The sequence below is a fragment of the Chionomys nivalis genome, chromosome 1 (assembly GCF_950005125.1).
Source record: "Chionomys nivalis chromosome 1, mChiNiv1.1, whole genome shotgun sequence".
In the NCBI taxonomy this organism is placed as follows: Eukaryota; Metazoa; Chordata; class Mammalia; order Rodentia; family Cricetidae; genus Chionomys; species Chionomys nivalis.
Window position 1 is genome coordinate 161,076,154 of NC_080086.1, and position 26,652 is coordinate 161,102,805.

Genomic DNA, 26,652 nt, shown 5'->3' on the forward strand with positions numbered 1-26,652 from the left:
ATGGGGGCCAAAGGGCCATGGATCCAACTCCAGAAACTTCTTAGATGGTGGCTTGGCGAACAAGACTGGCACCAGCACTTGGATCAGCTTCACATGCTGCAGCAGAAGAGGTAGGCTCCCGAGGGTACCCAGCCACCGCACAGGGTCTCAAGTCCTCGTGTACACAGCCGTTCCCCTGAGGCAGCACTGAAACTCTGTGTCAGACTCTTGCCTATTATTTACCTCTTCCAGTCTCGCTTGTATAAAACTCCAGCTGGCCCATGGTAGCGGCAATAGAAAGTATGGTGTTGTCTATAGGGAGACCTTGAATACAGACGTAAAAGTAGAAGACAGGTAAATTGGTGGAGAGGCCAAGCCAGAAAAGGTTGCAGGGGGAGTAGTTTTGTGGGGAAGAGATCAAATCTTCCAGGTTTTGAAGTAGTCTTTGTTTAGAAGAATTGAGGAAAGCTTGATCAAGGAGTTGTCATCAGAAGAATGAAAGCTGACGACCTGGGAAAGGGGGAGGAGCGGTTTAATTGCGTGATGCCTGGAGGTGACCAGCTGAGCAAGGCAGCTCAGGTGAGAACGGAGGGCTGAGTTCAGTTCTCCCTTTTAATATGTCAGGCTTGCCGGATATCAGGGAGATAACCAAAGGCCTTTAGTCCCGGGTTGCTGACCCATCTCCAAAAAGATCATTGCAGGAATGAGCTCTGAGGTCCAGAAGTCGGAAAAACTGTCCAGGCAAGGGGCCAGAGAGCCTCCCTCAGGTGAGCTCCGGCTCCAGAATGTTTGTGCGATTGGCTTCCCCTTGAGAGTGGGCTGGCAAATGGAATGAACTGAGAGCAGAATGCCTGCTTCAGAAGATTCTTGTGTTTGGCTCAGTTTCCAGTTTGCCGCATCTTGAAAGTATTAATGATTGCGAACACGAAGTCTTGCGTTATTTTCCGTACTGAGTCCTGTGAGTACTCAGCTGATTGGTCGAGCACCTCCCCAGGTTACGCAATGGGAACTTCGGCTTCTCCGCGTTTTTGCGCTAGAGCGCACCTAGGGTAGTCTTTGAGTTCATTTGGCTTCAGAAACTTTCCTAAGTAAAGGTGCAGTGGGGTCAAGGGTTAGGATGGACAGGGTTTTATATCGTAGCCTCGAGACAGAGGGGAAACTCTGGAATCCAGTCCTAGCCACTCTGAGCTGGTCAGGGCCACAAGGCTCAACTGGGACCAAGAACTTAGTTGAGTTAGGGCAGGGTCTGACCTCAGACTCTAAGCTCCTCCTGGGAGCATTATGCTTGATAAAACAGTTCTTTAACTATAAAGTTCCTTCTCCTGGAGACAATGGAAAAAGAGATCAGGGACTGAGAAACATGAAGAAGAAATAACCATCTGTCTGTCTCCAATGCTTTCCCTACGGCCCCCAAATTTCTAGATCCACATTTGCCTTTGGAGCCTAGACTGTGTTGTTTAGGAAGACTGGCTTCGGCTTCATTTCCTATTCCACATATATCCAGGCAAAGTCAAATTCAAAGATTAACCCAGGGGCATTTGTAAGACCATCTCAAGCAGCTGAGAATCCCAGTGCTCATTTCTCTTTGGTTGAAAACAAAGTATCTGGAGCCTTACATCTAAGGTCTAAGTATGGGAGAAAGGTGTGGCCTATGGGCTCCCTGCACACTCTGTTCATAGCTGAGATGTGCATTTGAACAACCCTACAAAGGAGTGGTAAGAACTTGGGAGGGGACAAATGCAAGAATCCAGGGCTTAGCTTCACAGAATCTGTAAGGTCTAAGGCTAGCCCAAGTCTTTTAGTGGCTGGTCACCAACTCCCCTTGGCTACAGAGAGCAAGTCTAACTGACCTGGAAGCATGGGATGTTACAGAAATGCCTCCTTCTTTTCATCTCCTTTCAGGGTTCTGTCTTACTTATGTGGCTTTGAAGAAGTCCATTCGGCCTAAGGTCCTTTTTATCCCCCACAAGGATACCCTGAAACCCACTGCACGCCCCAGACTCTTGTTCCTCAGGAATAACCCCTTATATTTCATTATCAATTAAGTTATTCATCATTTTTTATTTAGTATGTTTTTCATTAAAATATGATTATATCACTTTTTTCTTTCCTTTCCTCCCTCCCTCCCTTCTTTCCCATACCCCCCAAATTGATGGCATCTTTTTCTTTAATTATTATTGTTTTACACACACACACACACACACACACACGCACACACATAACTTGCTGAGTCCATGTTCATTCATTGTGTGTAAGTGATTTCAGGTTAACCAGGTTGTCTTAGACAAGCATTTATGCAGCTCCTCTCTGGGATAGGCTGTTTTTCCCTCTCTCAGCAGTTGGTAATTGCCTGTAGTTCTTTGTCTAGTGTTAGGACTCGGATATTTTCTCTATTCCAAGTTAACATGTCTATTGATAATGCCACTTATCAGGTCTTGTTTATGCAGCCGTTTATCAGGCATGCAATTTCACAGCAGACTTTGTGGCCCTCTCTGGTTCCTAGCAATCTTTCTGCCTTTTCTTCTGTGTTTCTGAGTAGGAGCTGTGTTGAAGATGTATTCATTGGGGCTTGTATCCCCATGTTCCATTGATCTGTGCACGGTGTCCAGTTGGGCTTTTCTGTGATGGTCTCTATTTGCTGTAAGGAAAATCTTCTTTAATGAGAATTGAGAGCTGTACTTACATGTGAGTGTAAGGATAATTATTAGAATATTGTTAAGAATCCCACTGACCTAGCACAGTGGTGGTAGTGGACTCTCTTCTAAGATCTATGACCTCACTGGCCCCATGAAGTTGGTTAGCTGTTTCTAGCACCAGACATGATTTCTGTTCTGGTAATTGAACCTTAAGTCCAATTAGACAGCTGTGGGTTACAGCAAAGTTAGGCGTGTCACGATGGCACTTTTGGGGATACCTTGCTGTGCTGGTCAGTGTTGTTGTTCATAGCTGTCACAGCTGGACAGGACTCTTGATTGCTTTGGTCCATTGGCAACTCGCACAGTACTTTCTGGTACTATGGAAGATAGAGCATGACCAGGAGGCTTCCAGGTTAAATCCTGCTTGAATAATCTGAGACCTGTGTCCTAAGTTCAGTGTTTTCAACTATATGAAGAACTGTCCTGTCTATCTATCCACTTACAGCTAACACTCAGGCCACACGCAAGCCTTCACTTTCTAGGAGGAATTACAGTGAGAGGAACTGCAAAGAAAGTCAGAGTAGCCTTAAAATGAGATCTTGCTTTAGTGTCCTCTCATCCCTTGAAACCAACGAATAACTCAAGAACAACCAAGTGGATTTGTTACTGTGTACCATGAGAGTCATGACCGCCCTAGAGAATGGCTCTGCCTTCCCTGACCATAGCCTCTCGGTGATGATCCCTAATGAACTTCCACTCTTCTTCCGCCAGTATTTGGGAGTCTCCACTGCTCCGAGCAGCCAAGGAAAATGATCTGTGCACACTTAAGAAACTTCAGCATTACCAGAACTGTGACTTCCGACAAAGAGGTGAGAACTGAGTTAGATGGATAGAGGTGGCTTTGGAAAGGGCTGCTTGGAGAGGCTCCTGACGTGCTTCTGGAGTCAGGAGCCTTTTCCCTGAGAGAGACTGGTATTCTTGCCTTGTTTCATTCCAGCCGCCCTGGGGGAGACAGCGCTGCATGTAGCAGCTCTCTATGACAATCTGGAGGCCGCTACGATGTTGATGGAGGCAGCTCCATACCTGGTCACAGAGTCCACACTGTGTGAGCCATTTGTAGGTGAGGCAGCTTTACAATAGTTCAAACCTGACCCTGATGTGGGTGGGTAGGGTGGGCTAAAATGCATCTGTGTTGGGTGGGCTCAGGGAAAGGGTGGAGGTGCCTCATGAGTTGAGATAAAGACAAGACTCTAGATCATGGCTTTTAACCTCCATGGTTCCATTTTAGTTGTTCCATATTTCCATATTTCTCCTTAGGTTTCTCAGGGCCCCTCAGACCATAACTCCATAGTTCTCTCTCTCTCTCTCTCTCTCTCTCTCTTTCTTCCATCTTTCCTTCCCTCTCTCCCTCTCTTTCTCTCTCTCTCATTCTCTCTGCAACCTTAGACTGTTCATATGTATAGCAATCCCTCAATAGATGAAGAATAGAGGCACCGACCCAGGAGCCCTTGGTCCTTGACTACTCTGCAGTCTACAGCAGCAGTTTGTGTGGGGACCCCTCAGGGAACTTCTGTAAAGGACTACAGGGTGTTGTGCTCCAGACAGAACCGTGACACACAACTCTCTCTGGGTCAGGTCAGACTGCACTACACATCGCAATCATGAACCAGAATGTGAACCTGGTCCGAGCCCTGCTTGCCAGAGGGGCCAGTGTCTCTGCCAGAGTCACAGGCTCTGCCTTCCAACGCAGTCCCCACAACCTCATCTACTATGGTGAGATCCAGGGCCAGGCTCAGAGAAAAGGGAGATGGAGAGCTGGGTTAGGCAAAAAGAGGGAGGTTACGGAGGAGCCTTTCTTTTGTTCCCTTTTTGGAGAAGCTGGGAGGGTGTAGTCCTTCTAGGACTTAGAACCAGGGGCCCATTGCCTCCACAACATTCTGTGCCATATTTCCCTGAGGTTCCGCTGGGCAAGTGATCCCAAGTCCCAAGCTGAGTTATGGGAGGAGGAGGCAGTTGTTGGGCTGGAGGGCAAAAGTCCCTCTCCTCTTCTGATCTTGCTGTCTCCTGTCTCCTATCCCTTTGTGTCCACAGGAGAGCACCCTTTGTCCTTTGCTGCCTGTGTGGGCAGTGAGGAGATTGTCAGGCTGCTCATTGAGCATGGAGCTGACATCCGGGCCCAGGACTCCCTGGGTAAGAGCTGGGATGATGAGAAAGTGCTGGATGCTGGGTGTGAGAGGACGGGGGACAGGGAGTGAGTCATCAGGGGACCTGATGCTAACCTCTGTCTTCCCCAGGAAATACAGTGCTGCACATACTCATCTTGCAGCCCAACAAAACCTTTGCCTGCCAGATGTACAACCTGCTGTTGTCCTATGATGGAGGAGACCACCTGAAGTCCCTGGAACTTGTTCCCAACAACCAGGGACTCACCCCCTTCAAGCTGGCTGGAGTGGAGGGCAATACTGTGGTGAGACCCATGCCCTAAGTTGTCCTTAATGACCTTTCCCTGTCTACCCCATCACTGGTGTAGGTAATTGACTTGGTCCATATGTAGTCTCTAGACCATCTTCTAACACACTCACCATTCAAATCTTTGCTTTCTCCGCCAGATGTTTCAACACCTAATGCAGAAACGGAAGCACATCCAGTGGTCATGTGGGTCACTAACATCTTCCCTCTATGACATCACGGAGATTGACTCCTGGGGCGAGGAGCTGTCCTTTCTGGAACTTGTGGTTTCCTCCAAGAAGAAAGAGGTATGGATGTCATAATGATTCCAGAAACTTCAGGTGAGAAACACATCTTGAGATATTGCTTGCTTTTTCATCTACTGAGACACTTTGATCCCAAGATACCTTACAGCCTTACATAGATAGAGACCCCGTCTATAGGAGAAAATAGTTTCCATAGGTACAAATATTATCCAACACTCATCTTCTGAGATCACGTTTCCCCTCTGGGCTCTACTCTCCCTGTTTATTTATCTCATTTTAATTTTTCAGATGAAGAATCTAACTTGGAATCACTTCTCCCCCTCCCTTCCTCCCTCCGTCCCTCCCTTTCCTTCCCTTCCTTCCTTCCCCCATTTAGCATATTAAGCACCTGCTGCATTGTCCCAGCGATACACAAGAAACCAAGAGGACAGAGGAGGCAAAAACATACATCTTTTCAGCCAATTTCTTTAAATTTGGGTTGTTCTCATAAACTGCAGTTGAGTTTGATCTGTTCCACAATGGGGGTGCACACTGCTCACAGGAGCAGCGAAACAGAGGTGGGGACAATTCGGGCTGGATGTGATAAAACACATCCACAGCCAGATGCGGAAGAGAGAAGATGATGGATGGGGTGGGAAGGCAGGTGAAAATCTAGGAAGAGGCAGATTCAAAACAAAGCCATAGGCAGAAGTGTTTTTTTAACCTTTGAGGGTAAAGGGAGGAAGAGTTTCCAGGTGTGTTTGACAACCCAGACAGGAAGTTGAAGGAGTCCTCAGAAAGGAAGTGTATCTCCCCCTGGGGCCTCTAGGGGGAACTGTGTGTCACTAGGAAGAAGGAAACAAACAAGAAGCCCCAAACAAACAGCAACAAAACCCTGAGTTTTGCATCAAAACTTTCCAGGGACAGAAAAGCACAAAGACAGTCAGATATAATAGAGTAAATGGATGGAAAGGAAGAGTCCTGAGTGGAGAAAAGGCCTCCATCTTCAGGAACCTATTGATATGGGTCAAACTGAATTTCTGTTGACTATCTGCTCTGTGACAATTTCCTAAGAACCCTTCTAGAACCACAAATCTTGAAAGATTATTCTAACTAATGAGTAGAAGAAAAATTGAACATCTACTTTGTATGGATCTGGAAAATCCTGGAAGCACCTAAAGTTTGAGCATGTTTTCTTAGACCCCTATGGATAATGTAGGTTCTGCAACCACACCCCACACTCTTTGATGTCAAGTGTTAGCCACCTGCATTCTCCTGGGTTTTACGCGATCTGCACCAGCTACTTTTCTCTAACACCACCTGTCTGGCTCCGACTTTTACTACTTGCAGTTGTCACTTTTAGTTCCATCTGAAGATCAAGATTTTTCTATTTTCTGGCAAAAATAGATTCTCTGGTTCCTGCCTGGATTGTTGAGGGTATCTGGAAACTGTCTTTCTTCCTCCCACCACTCTCAAGGGGAATTTTCTTTTCTCCCCAGTTCTTTATGTTTTACTTTGAATTTGCCTCTTCCTGGTTTTTCCGATGCCCTATCCCATCCACGTTGTTCTCTCCTTTGCATCCTGCCGTTTACCTCTCTCAGAGCCATCATGCCATCTGGCTTACACTATTGCCACATCCTACTGTCTCCTGTACTGATCTTTGTCAGTCTAACCGTACCTAGTGAAAACTGAACTATTTTCCTGCTTAGAATTCCCAACTTCTTTCTGTTACATTGAGAAAAAAAAAATCAACCCCCATCTTGTGATGTCCACAGGGTGTCTGCACGGCAACCTTTGTTATTGCTTATTTCTCCCAGGCCACTTCCACCCACGAATCTCAGCAGATGCTCTCCTAGTCCCAAGCACGTCTTACCTGCAAAGGGGCAGTGGCTTCTCAGATCTTCCTTTCTGAGTGACTGCTGCTATTTGTGGAATAACCTTGCCTAAATGTCTTTTCAGTCGCACCACTACTATTCACCTATTGGAGCCTCAGTGCTGCTGTGTGCGCTGTGTTTACTACAGTGAGCAAGTACTTCTCCAAAGCAATAGTGCAAAACCTAGCACAGAATGGAAATCCCTAGCCGCCTGTGAAAGAAATGAATGACTGGGCAATGTCCTGTCATCTGGACCTCAGCTCGATACTCAACTCTGCATCACCATGCAGTTCACTCCGCACTGTCCTCTTTCTGACAGGCTCGCCAGATTCTAGAACAGACCCCAGTGAAGGAGCTGGTGAGCCTGAAGTGGAGGAAGTACGGACAGCCTTACTTCTGCCTCCTGGGTGCTCTCTACATCCTCTATATGATCTGCTTCAGCACATGCTGTGTCTACCGGCCCCTCAAGTTCCGTGACACCAATCGCACACATTCTCGCGATAATACCATCATGGAACAGAAAACATTACAGGTCAGTCTTCTGCAAAGGGGTGAAAGGGAATGGTGGTATAGGGTGATGGTGTTGGAGACCATGTTGATGCTCTCCAGAAAAGACACTGGCCACAGGCCCAGGAAGTTGCCAGCACCTTGTTACTAATGTAGGAGTTAGACAGGAGCTAGGAGGGCACAGATGGAGCCTCAGCCAGAAAAGTGTCCAAGAAGCTACAAAATTTCCCCTTTTCTCTCTATTACACACACACACACACACACACACACCTTTTTAAAAAGTGTTTGGTGTTTCTAACCTTGCATATTTGAGAAATTCCATTTAATTTACCAAGTAGTTCCTCTCTGTAGTGGGTTGTCTAGATCTCTGTTGGAGACTCTATAGAAAGATCTCAGAAGGGGGCAGCAGTTGAGTATGAATCACCTCTACAGGACCTGCCATTTCATGGTGTCCTGAGGAGTTCTGGGGAGCTAAAGATGGAAAAATAAAGGTGGGGAATAGACTAAAAATTATGCCAAATGAAGCAAATTCTTCTGTTGCAACAAAATGCATAGATTCTGAAGAGAAACTTTAGAATATGTGGTTAACCAGTAGAACACAATCTGAGGGGTTCGTCTATGAAACCCTAGAATTTTTGCACTGGTGCCCTAAAATAGTCCCTCAAAAAGATAAGGACAGAAGACAAAGAAAAGAAAGAGCTGTGTAAGCTAAGGAAGTGCCAAGTGTTGAGTGCTGAGGTTCCAGTTATACCAGCAACTCTCAGTTGAATGACCCATTCACAAGGGTCACTTGTGAGACACCCTGTGTGTCAGATATTTACACTATGATTCATAACAGTAGCGAAATTATGGTTATCAAGTAGCAATGAAATAATATTATGGTTGGGGTCACTACAGCGTGAGGAACTGTATTAAAGGACCACAGCATAAGGCTGAGAGCCACTGGTCTGTGCAAAGACTAGTCATAGGAAGAGTTCAGGACAGATAAGAAAGTGGGTGATTTTGTCTCAAAGAGAAGAAAAATTTCATGTAATTAAAAAGCAAAACCTTGAATTTTGGGCCTAGATAAAAGTAGTACACAAACAGGAAGGAGAACCCCAAACTAGGTGAAGATATTCCACCTTTCCTATTTCTAATTTTTTATATTTTCTCTCCTTTTCTGTATCTACTTATCTACATATATACACACATATGTGTGTGTACAGAATATATGTATATAAAATAAATGAGTTGCATTTATGTTTTTACTATGTATATTCCATCTCAGATATAAAATAAGATTCATGTATAATTACTTGACTTTAATATGCTATATTATTCAAGTGTAAAATTTATTCTGAGAAAAAAAGAGAGGAGAGAAGGAAAGATAGACAGAGAGGAGAGAGAGGGAGAGGAAGAGGCAGATTATTTTATCTCAAAACACAAAGTAAATGATGATACTGCCAGAATATCAGAGCTAGATATAGGTGCTCAGAGGAAAATTTCTCCCCATGGCTCCATTTGCACATGGAATTCTGACCAAATACAAGCAAAGAGACGTTTAGGAAAAGAGAGCGACACTAATGATAATTAGGAGGTTGAAGCAGGTGACTTGCAGTGGGGAACAAAACATAACCATGAGCAAACAGAGTAGATAGGCTTTCCCTGTGTCCTCCCATGTGTTCCCCCAACCTTTGTCTCACACCAATACAGAGATTACACACTGGCAATAACATGTGAGGTTCCACCCTACCTGCACTTTGGTGATGCTGAGTAATTAAGTACAACTAAGTCTTACGTGTCTTTCTCAGGGCAGTGTGAATTAAGCATAAACATGTTTCTTTGACCCAGGTAGTCTAAATTATGTTTGAAAGATCTTTTTCCATTACGTCCAGACTTAAAAAAAAAAAACATAATTATAGCTAAGTGCCCCAGCCATCCTTCTTTCATTTCTCTATTCCTTCTTTCTTCCTCCTTAACATCTTTACTGCTTTCTTTTTTGCTTAAGTCAGTCATTCTGAACAAAATAGAAGATTCTTATTAAATATTATTTCCTTGGAAATAGGTTAAGGAGTAAGAAGGTCAAAGATACAACAATAAGGAATTTAGATAACAATATAAATAAATAAATGGTCCCTGTTCTTTGATGTCAAATCTTTACGCCTTGGTTTTGAGTTTCTAGAACGTTCTGGTTTTAAGTCAGTTTAGATAAGATGAGAATTTATCATCATAATTTGGAATATTCTACTTTCACATTGCATTACTCCTTGAACAATATAAAATTCTCTCTTTTTTCTATTTGTATATTACTTGAAAGCCTCAGAAATACAAAGGTTTTAAAAACATGCTGTCTAGACTTGAATTCAATTGTTGACCAATTAGTTATTTTGGGGAAGCTTTTGCTTAAATAAATGAATACTTAATAGCCAATGATACTAATCATGCTGGAGACACGGGGCTCTCAGTAACTCTGGGACTGCCTTTGTAGATCTTTTAGGGTCTGTGGAAAACACTGGGCATGAGGACCTTAAAGAACTATTCTAGTTTCATGTGTGGGAATTTATGTGAACAATCAAGTAGCAGCTGCACGCTGGAAATTTGGAATAAAAATTCCTCTGTTTCTGTGAGACAGCATAAAGCATATAAAAAAAAAAACAGCCATGTAAAGGAGGAGCTAATTTAGCTCCACTCAAATGTTGGCGTGTCAGAGTGACCGCAGAGTTTTCAAGTAATTGAGAAGTTCAAGGTTTGAGACCTAGTCTTCTTGGATTTTAATGTGAACTCTGAAATTAAACAGTAGAGTGACCGCTAGTTAATTGTATCACTTTCTAGATGCCTGTTTTCCAGGCTTGGGAAGCTAGGAAAAACACAAGTCCTTGTGCTACAAACCAGATCTAAAATTTCAGAATTTAAGAAGTAGAGACCTGGCCGGGCGGTGGTGGCGCATGCCTTTAATCCCAGCACTTGGGAGGCAGAGGCAGGTGAATCTCTGTGAGTTCGAGGCCAGCCTGGTCTACAAGAGCTAGTTCCGGGACAGGCTTCAAATCCACAGAGAAACCCTCTCTTGAAAAACCCAAAAAAAAAAAAGGTAGAGACCTGGCTTTGGTCTTTTAAGGAAATTCAAGCGACTGATATTCAGGTAGGATTGAGAGCTACCAGACTCCATCCTGGAGGTTTGTTTCTAGCTTTCCAGTCACAGGGTTACTTTGACTTTTGGTGTACTATTTGTCATGAGAATATTGACTAATGCCCACCATCAGGCATGGTTATGGTTAGGCATGCTCTTTTTCCAGCATTCAAGTGGCTTGCTTGATTTTAGACACAAAGTACCTAGTCTAGAATATAGTCTAACCAGAGCTATACAGTAAGATTATCTATCTATCTATCTATCTATCTATCTATCTATCTATCTATCTATCTATCTATCTATCTATCTTCCTATCTACCTACCTATCCCTTTCATCTCCTAGAAAAATTTCTGTCGAGTTCTCTTTTGTTGTTTTTTTCTTTTCTTAGAAATATTTCAATACTTCGTGAAATAAATAATGCTAAACACTTGTGTTGATACTAGAAATTCAACAACCACGGTCTGAGCAAAATACAATGTAGACAGAATTCTTGTTTAAGAATTTGTACACTGGGGGAGGGGAGTGGGGGAGAGGGGGCAATATTTGGGAGGAGGGGGAGGGAAATGGGAAACGGGGAGCAGGTGGAAATTTTAATTAAAAAAGAATAAAAATAAATAAATAAATAAATAAATAAATAAAAGAAAAGCAAAAAAAAGAATTTGTACATTGATGTACATTAACAAAATTACCATATAAATATGTTTTGTTACAAGTTGCTTAGCACTAAAACTTTACCCAGAGTAAGAAAAAGGACACGGGGACACAGTGTTAAGATAGCATATAGCAGCAGCCTGGTTCCTTTGAAGGACAAAAAATATTATAAAGAATCTTCTGCCCTGAGCTAAGGCCAAAATGAAAAGAGACTTTTAGGCAAGGAGAATGCATATACACAGAGCCAAAGGCAGGGAAATTCTCTTCAGGGTCTAGGAAAAATGACTGATCAAAACACAGAGAACTGAGCAAGTTGCCACTGATGAGGCTGTGAAGGCAGATCTTTCCCAGTTTGTGCGGTGTGTTCCTGTACATATTTGGGGTTAATCTTCACTGTCCAATTTACAGGATGCTTAAAATTTTAAATATGAAAATAACTCAGTCAAAGTGGCCTGCTACTCTCTACACAGATTATGTAAGCCTCAAACTCTTGGCCATCCTCCTGTCTCTGCCTTCTGAGTGCTATGATTAGAGCCTTGCCCACCCCAGCTGGATAGAATGATGGGCATTAATAAAAATCCTCGTGCCTAATTGTGTACCAGGATAGGAAACAGACTAGAAATGAGTAAGACAGACGTTATGGGGATACCAATCAGGTGCCTATTATAGTTTACCAAGCAAGAGAGAATGGTCAATTTGCATAATGATCTCACAGGGAGGTGATGAGGAAGAGTTCACATCAGGAGATTTAATGATGGTAAAATCATCATTTCTTTGTGACGAATGTGAACAGTGAGGGGGAGAACAATTTAGGACTTATAAATGGTTTTCTGTCCATTTTAAATCATTGATTTGACATAGTCAATATGATTATTCCATATGCCCTTTTCTCTGGAACGTTCCAGACAACCCCGGGCACCATAGCCCTATAAAAACCCACCTGATCTCCAATTCTGTACAATTCCTTGTTCAAGGCTCCCAATCAGCTCCCTGTGGAACAAGCATCCCAATTAAAGCCAAGGGAGGAAAGAAGAGAAGCAGGGAGCCCGGGGGATAAAAATATCCTCTCCCAAGTACTTACTATATGTACCCTGAAAACACTTGTCAAGCTTTAGAGATCCTGTTAAGCTCACTGAAGTTTCTCGCAGTAAAGATGGAGTAGGATCAAATGTTTCATTTTTAATAAGCTACAGGTAAAGATGATGTGGTTTTGTAGATCGCCTTTTATACGTCAAAGCATTTTATCATTTAAAGTTCCTCTTACTCTTAAATAAGATGAGCACCACTGAAACAGTGGTGGCTACAAATCTAAAAGATATTAGGCTTCAACAAAGACATTTGGTTGGCAAAGGTAGTGTAGGCATTAGTAGACTTCAAGTGCCTATCATCTTAGAACCATGAATTCTAACTACAGAAACAGGCAATTTCCTGCTCCCGAGTCATATTCTATCTCCTAGGTTTTTCTTTTCTTTGTAGATGCATTGCATGTTCCAGACAACCTCTAGGCTTTGAACTAGCTCAGGTCCACCACCCTCACTTTTTATATAGAAATATTGTAAAAGTGAGCATACCCTAAGTGAGGGAAGAAGATCAGATACGGAGTACCTCCCACTCCCAGCTTCTGAGCTACTCTCTGATCTCTGGTTTTCATAATCACCACTATTATTTTTATGTAATCAGCCTAGGAGATAGAGAGTAAATCATACTTCTTTGGAAATGGGTAATTGGTCTTAGACCAACTTAGAAATCAGTTTTCTTCAGTGTTGGAAGATGAGGGAGGTATTAATCTCAAAAACTTCTCTGGAGTTGCTCAGGTACAAGATTTTATGAAAACGTGTAGTGTGCAGGGCGAGAAGATTATGTGTTGGGTGACATTTTTCGTGCTACATGGAGTCTGCATCATCCAGAGCACCCCTCCTTTACTTATTTTCTGATCAAAATATTGGAATGGATCTTACCCTGCTGGAGTTAATTTCTGTAGTTCTTTAGACACACAAACAGACTGCTTGTTTACAATTTAAAGTTCTCAGGCAATTCCGTAGTTCCACACACTTGAAATGCAGAGCTAAGGACAAATGATGATGACTCGGTAATGGGCAAAGGGCGAAGGGAAAGGATGTTGGCCAGCACCTGCCAGGGTGAGCCAAGATTGTGAGTTCTGGGTCAGACTGGGCTATACAGTGAGATTCTGTGTCAAATGAAAAAGCTAAGCATATCAGAACAAAGTGAAACAAAACCGTGAAGGTGGGGGGCCAAACCTTAGAAGGAAAACTAACAAAGGAATAGTCGCTGTTACTTAATGACTTCCTGGAAGAGAAAAAATTTCCCAATCAACCTTCCTGAGGCAGGGTCATAAACTGAGAGGATGACATTTCCGGGGGGAACAGGGTCATGCTCTCCTGAGGCCTGCAGTCCTTACCAGGAGATACGGAATACAGAATACAAACAATGAAAACCTGTAGGTCTTCTTAAAGAAAAAACAATGAGGGGACCTAAACTCTCCTGAGATCCTGCTTTGCCTTTGGGCTGTGGTAAACACTTGATGGTCCTGTTCAGGAAGCTCTCTGTTCAATTCAGAAAATCAGAGCAATCCTCTACCAACTGTCTGTGGGGCTTTTTGCAGGTCTGATGGGGGGCGGGGATCCAAAGCTTGAGGTAGGATTTTTTGTGCTCTAGGACGGTCAGTTCTGCTCACCTTTCCCCACACAGTGCGCACACAACGCTTTCACCTCACTGCTGCTTCATGCTCTGCTGTACCCTCTCCTGAGTGTTTTACCTGGGACAGTCACTCATTAGGACAGCTTGTCAATGAGACGCGAGTGACCAGCATCTGGTTATGGATAACAATTAAATTCCAGGTTATGACAACTCCTAAAATTCTGGTCTGTTAACAATTCTTAAAATTCGAAGCCACGTGGCCATGATGAAAATTCTGGTTATTTGTAGGAAATACTTACTTTCAGAGGAGTGGAGTGGAGTGTCTTTTAGGTTTCAGGTGACCTTGAGCAAGGATGCTGGTAGTCTCAGAAGAACTCAGTCAGGTGCCATCTTTTCAATTGGTTTGCTTCCAAATAGATTTCTCTGTCCCCACTTACTTATTTAGTTCCCTCTTCAGTCTGCAGCTTTCAAGGAAAGCTGTCTCTCTGATGTTTCCGCAGGCCCCCTTCCTTCTTGGCTTTCTTGCTGAATGAATACTTTCCCACACTGCTGTAAACCCTGGATAAAAAAATAGGAGTGAGATGCTAATATCCTCAGGGTGCTCAAAGAGATCTGAGCACACAACACCTCAGTGCTCTAGATGCAGTCTATTAATCAGGACAGCACCAGATGCCCACAGGGGGCACATCTGAGCTAGCTGCAGAAGGGCATTAAAGGAGAACCCAGACGAATGTTGCCCTGACCTGAATCCTGAAGCATGAGGAACGGTGTACTAGACAGATGTGGTGTCAGAGGTTTCTTAAGAAAAAAGTATATTGTGCTTTAAGACCTGGTTATCAGGATCCCATTGGTCTATCCTCAGTCCACACGCAGCATAAGAACACAAGACCGAGGATAGAACAGTGAGTTTGTAAACCACGTTAATCTAGGTTTTATATTTCATTCTTCCCTTACAATGAATTTTAATTAAAAGCACACATACACACATACACACAATTTCAAAAGTCAAAGGACAGTGCTGTGTGTGATGACACACACCTGGAATTCTAGTATTCAGGAGGTAGAGGCAGAAGGACCACTGTGAACTTGAGGCTAACCTGGTCTATACAATGTGTTCCAGACCAGCCAAGGGTTACCATAATAAGACCTTGTCTCAGGAAAAACAAAAACCAAAACAAACAAAAAGAATTAAATCAAACAAAACATCAGTTGCTTCCTGGCCTATAGGTCTTGGTCTTCCCAAGATCATGTCTCATCTCGGGGAATCAACCAGGTTTTACCCTTTCTGGTAGAATCCTCTGCTTTTAAGTCTGTTTGTTAATCCTGTCCAGATACTATGTAGCAACTTTCTACTCGGATAATTATTTAGGGAACACTCTCTCAGCCCATCTGTGCTTTTATCCTAAAGGCACTGGACAGCTAGGAAAGGCATGAAACAGAAGTCACGTGATAATGTTCACATTTCCAAAAGATGAGTCTTGAAACTTGAAGGGGAGTGGAATACAGAAATGCAGGGTAAAGAAGATGATAGACAGCAGTGTGTTTGCCTGAAGGCATTAGGTCTAATGAAATGAAAGAAAAGGAAGCATTGAAAGAATGAAGTGGTGGGATGAACAGGAGTTGAGACTGAGTGGCTGTGCTAACTTAAACATGGTTTATTAACACGACCTTGATCCCCGAACCTTTTCTTGAAGAACAACACATCTAAAGAACTGTGAATTAACTGTTCTATTTAAGCACAATGTCTTGAGAACAATTCCTAAAGAATAAAAGTCTAAAGCTTAAATGGTAAATTCATTAGTTGTTTAGACTTAGTTCTAGGAAAGCTTAGGATAGTTGATTAAGAGAGGCAACATCTTCCAGAGACAGCAGAGATGTGTCACTGAAATCCAAGGTCTCTGCATCTTTAAAACACGACCCATTTTCTTAACGCTGTAACAATAACTATTCTAAACAAAAAGAAATTTGTCAGTATGAAACACTGCAATCAAAGGCCAATGCTTTAAGTGCCTGAAACAGTTATTACTATGACACATTTCACACGCGCGCGCGCACACACACACACACACACCACACACAGAAAATAGTTTTGTTTCGTTTTTTGTTTGGATTTTTAGAGACAGAGTTTCTCCATAGCTTTTGGTTCCTGTCCTGGAACTAGCTCTTGTAGACCAGGCTGGCCTTGAACTCACAGAGATCCGCCTGCCTCTGCCTCCCGAGTGCTGGGATTAAAGGCGTGCGCCACCACCACCCGGTGGAAAATAGTTTTTTGGTGGTGGCGCAGGCCTTTAATCCCTGCACTCGGGAGGCAGAGGCAGGCGGATCTCTGTGAGTTCGAGACCATCCTGGTCTACAAGAGCTAGTTCCAGCACAGGCTCCAAAACCACAGAGAAACCCTGTCTCGAAAAAAAAAAAAAAGACAAACAAAACAAAACAAAAAACCCACTTTTTGTTTACTGGTATTGAAGAACAGTAAGAAGTAAGCTCACAAAAGACCCCATACTCCCTGATTTAAGGGAGGAGCCATATATAATACCTGCATCAAAATACTCGAGCAAAAGCGTACAGTTTCTGAATGCCTGTCTGACTGGTGGATTTGTGCGGGGTAACGCCTTCATGTAAAGGAATCTGCAGAACAGGAAGAGAAGGGCTGATGGAGTTGGGTGGGGAGCCTAGCAAGAGAGATTGGTCATGGTTTGCCTACAAGTTCCCTATTTTTTATCTAAAGCACCGGTGCTGTCATTGCTTCCCTGGCCTCTAGGGGCACTCTGATCTTCACAGAGTTTTCTATGCCATCTTGTATCTTCTGCTCCCCTTCTTTCCAAACAAGGTCTGCCTTTGTCCAGGTCACATGGTCAAACAATGGGCTTGAACTCCCGACTCTCTTGAATCCACCTCTCAGTTGCTGGGATTTGGCCTTTAACTCACAATCTTTCTACCTCAAGATCTGGGCTGCTGGGATTACAAACTTTTACTATCAGACTTTGTTCAGTTTCTTTTCTTAACTGAAACAAGAAAAGGTTGATGGCATTGTCGGGAACAGTGGTTCTGAAACTGTGGGTCACGACCCCTTTGAGGGGATCAAATGACCCTTTCGTAGGGATCACATAAGACCCCATGGTACATCCTGCATATCAGATATTCACATTTCAATTCATAGTAGTAGCAAAGTTACAGTTCTGAAGTAGCAACGAAAATAATTTTATGGTTGGGGATCCCCACAACGTGAGGCACTGTATTAAAGGTCATAGCATTAAAAAGAATGGGAACCCTTGATCTCGAGCCATTCACCGAGTTATAAAGTTTTAAAAAGACATTTGACAATTTTGTGCAAAACCAGATTCGCTTGTCTAATTTCTGCATTTAAAGTTATTTCTAAAGTTAATGTGTTTACTATTTATTTTTCCACTTACCTACACCGTCTAAAAATGATTTAGCATGCTTTGCAGAAAGATAGCTGTGATCGATGCAATCAATAATAAAAGGACACAGTCTGTGAATTGAATTTCAGTGGAGAAGGAAGAGAGCTCATATAGCTGCAAGGACTGAGGATAAAATAAACAAAGAAAACAAATAACCAGCAAGCAATGAACTCTGGAGCAGCCCCAGAGGGGCTCTAATTTGCCGAACTTAGATATATAATTCTATGTTGAATTATATATATATATTATATATACTATATATTATATTATATATATATACTATACATATACTATGTACTTTATATATGAAAGATGTATGTGTTTGTTTATTTATTTATTTATTTATTTATTTATTTATTTATTTATATTCTTGTCTGTACATGACTTTTTTCCCCAAAGAAACAGTCCAAAAACTTTCTTGCACTCTTGAGTGAGGTCATGACTTCTCAGTAGGTAAGGGTCATGGATGAAGCATTTCATCATCAGATCTGCAGGTCATTGAAGTAGGATGGCCTTTATCCCACCTTGACCCCATAAACACCTTGACTTCTCAAGATAGTCAGGGCCTTTCCAGAAAACTAAAATCCATATGTAGGCCCATTTCTACTCTATTCTGTATTACTAAATCAGTGAAACTACAATAAATATTTCTAGGGCTTTTTATGGTTTAAAGTATACTCCAAAGGCACTCCACCTATGTGACCTTCACATTGTCTGTGGGAGCTAAAACAGTAGAGTTTCCATCTTCCAGATGAGAAGCCATGAGTTCAAACATTTTCACTGTCGCAAGGTCTCATTAGATTTAGCAAGTTTGGGACCCATAATGGCCCCTGATTCAGAGATAAGCTTATGATGTCTTAAAAGTGGGTGTGAGCCACAGTGAAGTTGGAGCAATTGGATTCTTTCCACGGCAGAAACCATCATCCCTATTCTTCTATGCTCACTTACTCACTTGGCATGCTTTGTTGTTTTGTCTGTTTTAATTTTGTCATTAGACAAGGTTTCACCATGCAGCCCAAGCTGGCCTTGCTTTCATGTTCTGTTGTTCTATCTCGGTCTCTTGAATGCTGGAACTGCAGGTATGTACCACCATGCCCAGTATTCCATTTGCTCATTTTGGTGATTTGAAAGGTTGTCTCAGCTGCCCAATGCATATGGAAATCTTAACTCACAACATATATAAAGGAGGAAGCATTGCCATGGAGTAGACCAAGTCATTAGCATATAACATTATAAGAAAATCTTGGGCATGTAAACTCATGTCCTGGTCACAAAGTTAGACAGAGTGGAAGTTACAATAGGGCGAAAGTGATAGTGATAGAAAGAGCTCTTCCTTGTCTTGGTCACATCTTGATAGCTTTAGACAGTAGGCCAAAGGTTACAACTCTTTACATTTGGAAATGTTTCTTGTCCTGATTTTCTTCCATAGGAAGCATATGTGACTTACCAAGATAATATCCGGCTGGTCGGGGAGCTGGTGACAGTCACTGGGGCTGTGGTTATTCTGCTTCTAGAGGTGAGTATCAGGGGAGTCTGGGATAAAAGCAATCCACCTAGGTTCCATATTGAATTGCATTCTATATTTTCTTTTTGCTTTATCATCTTTCCCTAGATCCCAGACATCGTCAGAGTCGGCGCCTCTCGCTACTTTGGACAGACAATTCTCGGGGGGCCATTCCATGTCATCATGTGAGTATCTTCTTCTTTTTTCAGACCCTGCCTTCACTTACTACAATCTTCCAGGTCTCCAGTTCACTTGCTGAGGTCTATACATCAGGGATTTCTGCCCAGTGAATTTGCATCTTTGGATTTATGCTTTAGCAGTTAAGACTTAGCTTAATGAATGTATAGGTGCTAGCTAAGTCACCATTATGTTGCAATAGATTCAGAATATTCCCAGCTCATACCTCACTTTTTGCTTTCTGTTCTTACTGCAGTATCACCTATGCCTCCCTTGTGCTGGTGACCATGGTGATGAGGCTGACCAGTGTGAATGGAGAGGCGGTGCCCATATCCATGGCTCTGGTGCTGGGCTGGTGTAGTGTCATGTACTTTGCCCGTGGATTCCAGATGCTGGGTCCCTTCACAATCATGATCCAGAAGGTCAGTGCTTTCCCAAACCTCACTCTGATTAGGATACAGGACCTTTGTTCATAGGTGGAAGGGTGGGGAAAGCTGCAAAGAGAAATGCTGCACAGAGCCTAGCTGGAGGCAGCACCGGGACACTCAGGTCTGCTGGCAACAGCAGCTCAGAGGCATGGAGAAAGAATCTAACCATCTTTCCTCTTCTTTGCTTCCTGTAGATGATTTTTGGAGACCTACTGCGCTTCTGCTGGCTGATGGCGATGGTCATCCTAGGATTTGCCTCAGGTAAGAGCACTGCTTCTAGACTGTAAGATGCAGATCTTCTCAGTTCTCACTGTCACTTGACTTCATTGCTGTTGCTTCCTATTGGAGTGGGTCTAAAAACATACCTTTGTCCATTGAAAGGGACCACCCAGGTTGGTTGGCCTGGAAGGTAGACTCATACGTTCTGAGCCATCAAGATTCATATCAGCTAACTGAGCCACAAGCCTCTTCAAGGACTATTGAAGGGACATTGGACACTGAATAGTTATAGCTATTTTAAATATTATCAGGGAAATATGGGCAATATCACGTTGAACTTTGCTATATTTATAGTTCAGGAGAAGAGATAAAAGACATGCTATAAAACAGAAAGTTCCCTCCTTCTACATGTGGTTATATAAAGGATGAAGAAAAGGACTGAAGCTGAGCAGGCACACACATGCATTCGTTTCTCTCTCTGCTCTTCACTGAATGTGATGTGAGCAGCTGCTTCGAGTTCCTGCCTTGGCTTCCCCACACTGATGGAATGTAACCTGGGATTCTCAGCCAAATAAAATCTAGCTCCCCAAAAAAATATATGAAGAAAAGGAAAGGATTGTAAAAAGGAGGTACATAATAGGAGTTTGGAGAGCCTGAGACGTGGCAGAGAATGCAGACAGAGAAGAGCTGTAATGAGAGACTGAGAGAATGGGGATGTATAGGTTCAATGGGGAGTGCCAAGAAGAAGAGGAGGTGCGGAACAGGAATAAAAAGCAACCAGAGAGAACAGAGGGATCATTGGCAGGCACAAGAAAGTTCATATTCCCAGGAAGAAGGCTTATTCTAACTCAGTCTTCAGTGTCTCTAACTGGTCACCCATAGAGAAGAGGGTGCACAAGAAAAATGATCTCTGAAGAACCATACCCCCCCTTTGCTACAGAAACCTATCACTATCTCTAGAGAATGCTCTGTTCAATGAGGTTTCCCACAAAATGATAGATAAGAGAATGAATATATATATATACACATACACACACTTACCTTAAGTGTGAAAGGTTCTATCTGGCAGTCTGTATAGAGTACTCTATAGAGTATTCTATCCTGTGAGGCCTGGTGTAAGTTTTATACCTTCTTTGTACCCCAAATTTCCATACCCATAGGTATACTGCAATTAGAACAGCAGTTGATTCCTAAGGATGTCCTATACCTCTGATCCCCCAAATGGTCATTCTGCACTTGTGGTTTTTCTGAAGGAAGCAAGTATTTCATACAGACTCTTTTGTATGTTCTTGGAATCACCTTGCCACACACCTCTGTATCCCATTCAGAAAAGATGCCATTTAAAGGACCTCAGGGTGTTGTAAGGACCCAGAACCGCCTGCCATGAAGTAGGCTGCACATCAATGAGACAGTTTCTCCATGATGGTCAAAGCTCAACTAGCAAGTCTCAGAGAAATGGGTGACTGTCTAGAAGTCTAAAGAGACTTAAAAAGAGTTCTCCCTTTAGCCTTATCACGTGATCCGCTCTTTGACATCATTGGAGATTCAATACATTCTTTTAATAACTTACCTTTCAAATATTTGGTTTTCCAAAAGATAATGATCTGATAGGCATTTTATGCACATATGTACACATACAATACTTTTGATGAATGGTTTAATGTTATCATGACCCAGAACAGTGAACTTAGTCAGGAATCTTAAGTTTAGACAGTTCTAAGATAACTGTGTTGAAGAATCATAGTAGTATGTACTTGTGTGTAAACTGATGGAGATATATAGATCAGAAGGAGAACTAATGGGAACCAAGTCCATACTTACTGTGCCAATTTCCTTCCCCACCTGCCTCTTCCTGGACGGAGCAGCCTTCTGTATCATTTTCCAGACAGAGGATCCAGACAACCTGGGGGAATTCTCTGACTACCCCACAGCACTCTTAAGCACCTTTGAGCTCTTCCTCACCATCATTGATGGCCCTGCCAACTACAGAGTGGATCTGCCCTTCATGTACAGCCTCACCTATTCTGCTTTTGCCATCATTGCCACACTGCTCATGCTCAACTTGTTCATTGCCATGATGGGTGACACCCATTGGCGAGTGGCCCAGGAAAGGGATGAGCTCTGGAGGGCACAGGTGAGTCTACTGCTGTTGGTCTTGCAAAGGGGCAGGAATGGGAGTGAAGCATTGCAGTAAGGGGTGCTTATTGTGAACCACTCTTAGTGGAGTCCCAGAACAGCCCCAGAAGGCTATCATTTCCGTTCCATTTGTACAACCCTGAAGTACCTGTAGAAGGATGAAGGGAAAAAAGAATAATAGAATGGAGGATATAATCATGAAGTTGGTCTATTTATTACAGGTAAAAAGTGGATTCAGGAGTCTTTGAATCCACAGAGAGCAAGAATATTTTGTTTTGTTTTTATATAATGCAGTTCTTAAATTTAGACCTCCTCTTCTATTAGAGTCTATAAATCCCCAAATCCCTATTTTATCTTTTCTTTGTATCACAATAAGCTAATCAAATACCAGAGTTAGGAGCTATGTGTTCCAAAGATCACTAAGTAATTGAGCTGCTTCTCAGCATAATTATATATCAGTGTGAGAATGCAGTCAGTATATTCTTTATTCTAATCATGACCTTATTATTTTGTATATTTGAGTAAGGTTTCAGAGAATAGGAGTTTTTCATATTGTGAAAAGTTTATTATTAGAAGCATCCACATTATGGTGAACTAAAACCCTTGTTGCTATTACTCCACTTTTCAACTTCAGACTGTTTCCTCCTATGTATTAGAGAGCACATATCTTTCCACATAAGTACTATATAAATATTTGAATGGAACCGATGTTTACCCTTCACATAATTGCATGGTTGGTATGTAGCAATAGACCTCAAAAGCCTGTTATATGTAGGGAAGTGTCTAGGAGCTGGCACACAAGCACAGGCGTCACAGACATAATAGGTCCTCCAACTGAAACGCCAAGCTATGGAACAGACAGACACTAAGTAAATCACTTCACAGGAGGTAGAAAACTCAAAGAAGTAAAATTGCTGCAGAGAAGTACATCAGGCTAAGAAGAGATGCAACTGAGAAATTGAAGCAGAACATTAAGAAATGCTTGTATTGGGGAGAAATGTTTAAGACAGACAGTAAAGGTAGGTAGGACTAGCTAGCTGAGGAGACTAGTGGAAAGGGTACAAGTCAGGGCTTATATCAATGAGAGTGCATGACCACAAAGAGAAATAAACCAAACCCAAACAGGATTATTTTTAAAGAACTGGAGATGGATGAGCTGATCCTCATAACTGGGAAGTTTAAAATATCAAACTAGATTTGGATATATGTCTAGAATTCAGTGTCTACCTTACACAACCCATCAGTTTTCTGTTCTATCCATCCAGCCTGACTCTCTTTCCTAGGATAAATCACCCCATCTTGACAACTTCTAAGAAGTTGAAGCGCCTGAGGGAATGGGGTTGGGTATAAACTTCTTACAGATCCCATTCAAGTTGCATCCACTGACTTTTTGACATTGTACAACAATGCAGGCTTTAAAAGAAAGTCTTTGGCTGGAGATGTAGCTGGGTAGTGGTTTACTTGCCCAGTGTTTTAGTTTGGGTCTCTATTGCTATGAAGAGACATCATGACCATGGCAACTCTTATAAAGGAAAAGCATTTCATTGGGGTGACTTATGATTTCAGTGGTTTAGTCCAGTTTCATCAGGGTGTGACATGGTGGTATGCAGGCAGACATGGTGTTGGGAAGGAACTGAGAGTCCTTCATCTTGACCTACAGGCAATAGGAAGTGATCTGAATGTCTTACTAAGTGAAGCTTGAGCAAAAGAAACCAAGAAGTCCACCACACAATGACACACTTCTTCCAACAAGGCCACATCCACTCCAGCAAGGCCATACCTCCTAATAAAGTCACTCCTTATGAACTTATAGGGGCTGGTTACGTTCGAACCATCACACCTAGCATGTTCAAGGCTGGGGGTTGAGTTCTCAACACTTCAAAAGATAAAATGAAAAACGTACAATCCATTCTAATTTCCATGGAATTGCAACAAGGGTTAGTGAAAGGCTTATTTTTGAACTTAAGACAAGGTCTAGTGCTGGATAGTGGAGGCACTAGTGGAGGAAAGAAGGTGAGGCCCCTTTTCCCTAGTCTGTTAGAAAGAACCAGATAACTGTGCAGCCCCATCTACTCTGCCTAGTTATCTGAAAGTGGTTAGCTCATACTCTAGATGAAAAAGATACACTCTGTTGCAAGAGTTAAAAAAAGTCAAAGGAAGGGCAAATAAAGAAGCTCGAGCAATCATTTCAGAGGAAAGAAGACTATCTAGAGGAGAACAAAATGATTGCAAAAAAGGTGGGAGAGAGCCTGGTACAACTCAGGGATCAAGAGAAGGCGATGAAGGAGAGCAGAAAGACATGCCACAGAGGGCTGGCTATTTTAGGGATTGATAGCTCCTCGATTAATAATCTCCTGTTGCCAACCCTGATAACGGTGGAGCAGTTCTTATTATGGAAGAGACACTATTTACTGTCAATAACTGTAAAATGGAGTCAGTTTTCCAACCAGTTGTACAACTGGCTACACTAAGTTCACAATCAACTACAACCCTTGAATTTTTGTTATATGACTGAGTTCAACTACTTAAACGTAAGGGAAACCCTTTTCATCTTGTTCTGTTAATTTTTTGTGTTGTTGGCTTTAGAATAGCAATCAGGTTTGGTGAAATCATTCTCTATTGCTTTTGTCACTCCACATAGTACATATCCCTCCCAGCTTTGCGTCACAGGCACATTTGATAAGCCTGGTGTCTGTTTCATCTAGCTAGCTAATGAGGGCAGGACAAAGGACAGAGCATGGGACATACTACTAGGAACTTCCTTGCCAAGAACACAGACATTAATCAAACATTTTCCTTCTTAAGATATGGATTTTTAATTTGTTAGCAAGTCCCTGAACTGGAGCTTCCTTGTTTCATCTCTGACACCATACAGCTTCTATTTAATCATTTAAGTCAATGTCTCTGGTCTCTAGTTTTCCTATGAGAGGTGAGAAGGAAATCACATTAGTTTTGAATGACTCATCTTCTCTGAATATGAATAATAGTATTGAACTCATTGTTCTATTTAAAAATATTTTCTGTCCTGTTTTGATGAGACAGCCAGGTTAGCATGGTTCTGAGACAAGCTTAGATATGGATAAACTGTAGCCCTTACCACTGGCCTCTAGGGTCTTCTTTGACCAAATTGGTTTTTGTTTCTTTTTTTTGGTGGCCTTGCTGCCTCTCGGTCCCTTGTGCCTCTTTCTGAGATATTTTTGCTACCTCATCTCCTTCCAGGTTGTGGCCACCACAGTGATGCTGGAGAGGAAAATGCCTCGCTCCCTGTGGCCTCGATCTGGTATCTGCGGTTGCGAATATGGGCTTGGAGAACGCTGGTTCCTACGGTGAGTGACAGTATGTGTGTGTAACTTGCAGGTGGATTCTCTGAGATGGCGAGCCACCAGGAAATGTCATAGGATTGCATTAGTCTGTTGTTGGGAGAGAGAGAGAGGTGAAGTGTTGGGTGGGGGGTGAAGGGGTTAGAAAACAAGGGCCAGCTGGTGTTTACTACAAGGCAGTGGTGTGTGAAACGGTGTGCGCACAGACATGTAAATGCTCAGGTGTGGGTATGGGCTGTCCATTTGTTTTGCTTGTGTTTACTCAGTACATCATTTTCTCTCATTTTCAATATACTGTGACCTTGACTCTAGCTTTTTTCTCCATATACAACCCCTTTTCTCCTGACCTGGGTCTCCTCTCCTCTCACTGGTACCCCTTGACCTGGATACTGTAAACCTCATGACACTCAGATCTCTAAGTTTTTTTCCTCTGTCTTGTTGCCACATACAGCACAGCCTGTCTTCCATTACTCTCCCGAGCTAAATTCCTTACTTCTGTCCGCTCATTCTCAGCTTGGCTTTCACCCCATTCCCCTCTGGCCCCTCCATCCTAGATGCTCTCCTTGCTTCTGTTCTGCCCCTCCTTTTACTTCCAGATATCTCCTCTTTTCCACATTCACCTCTGCTTCTCTCTGTGACCCACCTTCCCCACCGCCCATGAGTCCTTTCTGTTTCCTCGCAGGGTTGAGTCTCACCATGACCAGAATCCTTATCGAGTACTTCGCTATGTGGAAGCTTTCAAATCTTCAGACAAGGAGGAAGGGCAGGAGCAGCTATCTGAGAAGCAGCCTTCTGGGACTGAGATTGGTACTTTAGCTAGAGGCTCTGTGGTCCTCCAAACACCTCCTCTCTCCAGGACTACATCCCTGAGCAGCAATAGCCACCGTGGCTGGGAAATTCTCCGTCGAAAATCCCTGGGACATTTGAATCTTGGACTAGACCTTGGTGAGGGGGATGGAGAGGAGATCTACCATTTCTAAAGAGTACCCTGTTGCTTTAGATGTAACCTCAGGTGGGTCAAGGTGTGGAAAGAGAGAGAGGGCAGGGAGGAAGAAGGACAGAAAAAGAGAGAGAGCTGTTTCAAGAATTTGGCATCTATGGTTGTGAATTGTGGGAGGGTATATATAGACTATTCTTTAAGGGACAATATATAACCCTTCACATCTCAGCGTTTGTAGAAATGGGCAGTGGTCATCAATTGTTGCATATACCTTATGGGTTCCTTGAAGGCTCATATCTTGAGAAACTAGCAGCTGAGGACATGAGATGAGGACATTGACATCTTTGATTGACATCTGGACAATCTTTCTTATGCCTTGAACAGAAGACAGAAACCAGTAA

The 26,652-nt window shown here is 42.7% G+C and overlaps 1 protein-coding gene across 1 annotated transcript; it reads left to right on the forward strand.

Annotated features, from left to right (window-relative positions):
- Trpv5 (transient receptor potential cation channel subfamily V member 5) lies at window positions 1-26,291 on the forward strand. The gene is made up of 15 exons (XM_057783838.1): window positions 1-110; window positions 3,387-3,484; window positions 3,613-3,735; window positions 4,251-4,388; window positions 4,707-4,805; window positions 4,910-5,082; window positions 5,225-5,371; window positions 7,502-7,714; window positions 18,957-19,043; window positions 19,140-19,216; window positions 19,465-19,630; window positions 19,831-19,897; window positions 21,721-21,989; window positions 25,211-25,317; window positions 25,994-26,291. The coding sequence occupies exons 1-15, from the start codon at window positions 1-3 to the stop codon at window positions 26,289-26,291; spliced, it is 2,172 nt and encodes a 723-aa protein (XP_057639821.1).
- The last annotated feature ends 361 nt before the right edge of the window (window positions 26,292-26,652 follow it).

Excerpts from the sequence above, each read along its gene's own strand:
- Trpv5 (XM_057783838.1), top strand. The coding sequence starts at position 1 with ATGGGGGCCAAAGGGCCATGGATCCAACTCCAGAAACTTCTTAGATGG. Across the intron at positions 5,083-5,224 it reads GAGTGGAGGGCAATACTGTG|ATGTTTCAACACCTAATGCA; the intron begins GTGAGACCCATG and ends TTTCTCCGCCAG. Across the intron at positions 5,372-7,501 it reads TTTCCTCCAAGAAGAAAGAG|GCTCGCCAGATTCTAGAACA; the intron begins GTATGGATGTCA and ends TCTTTCTGACAG.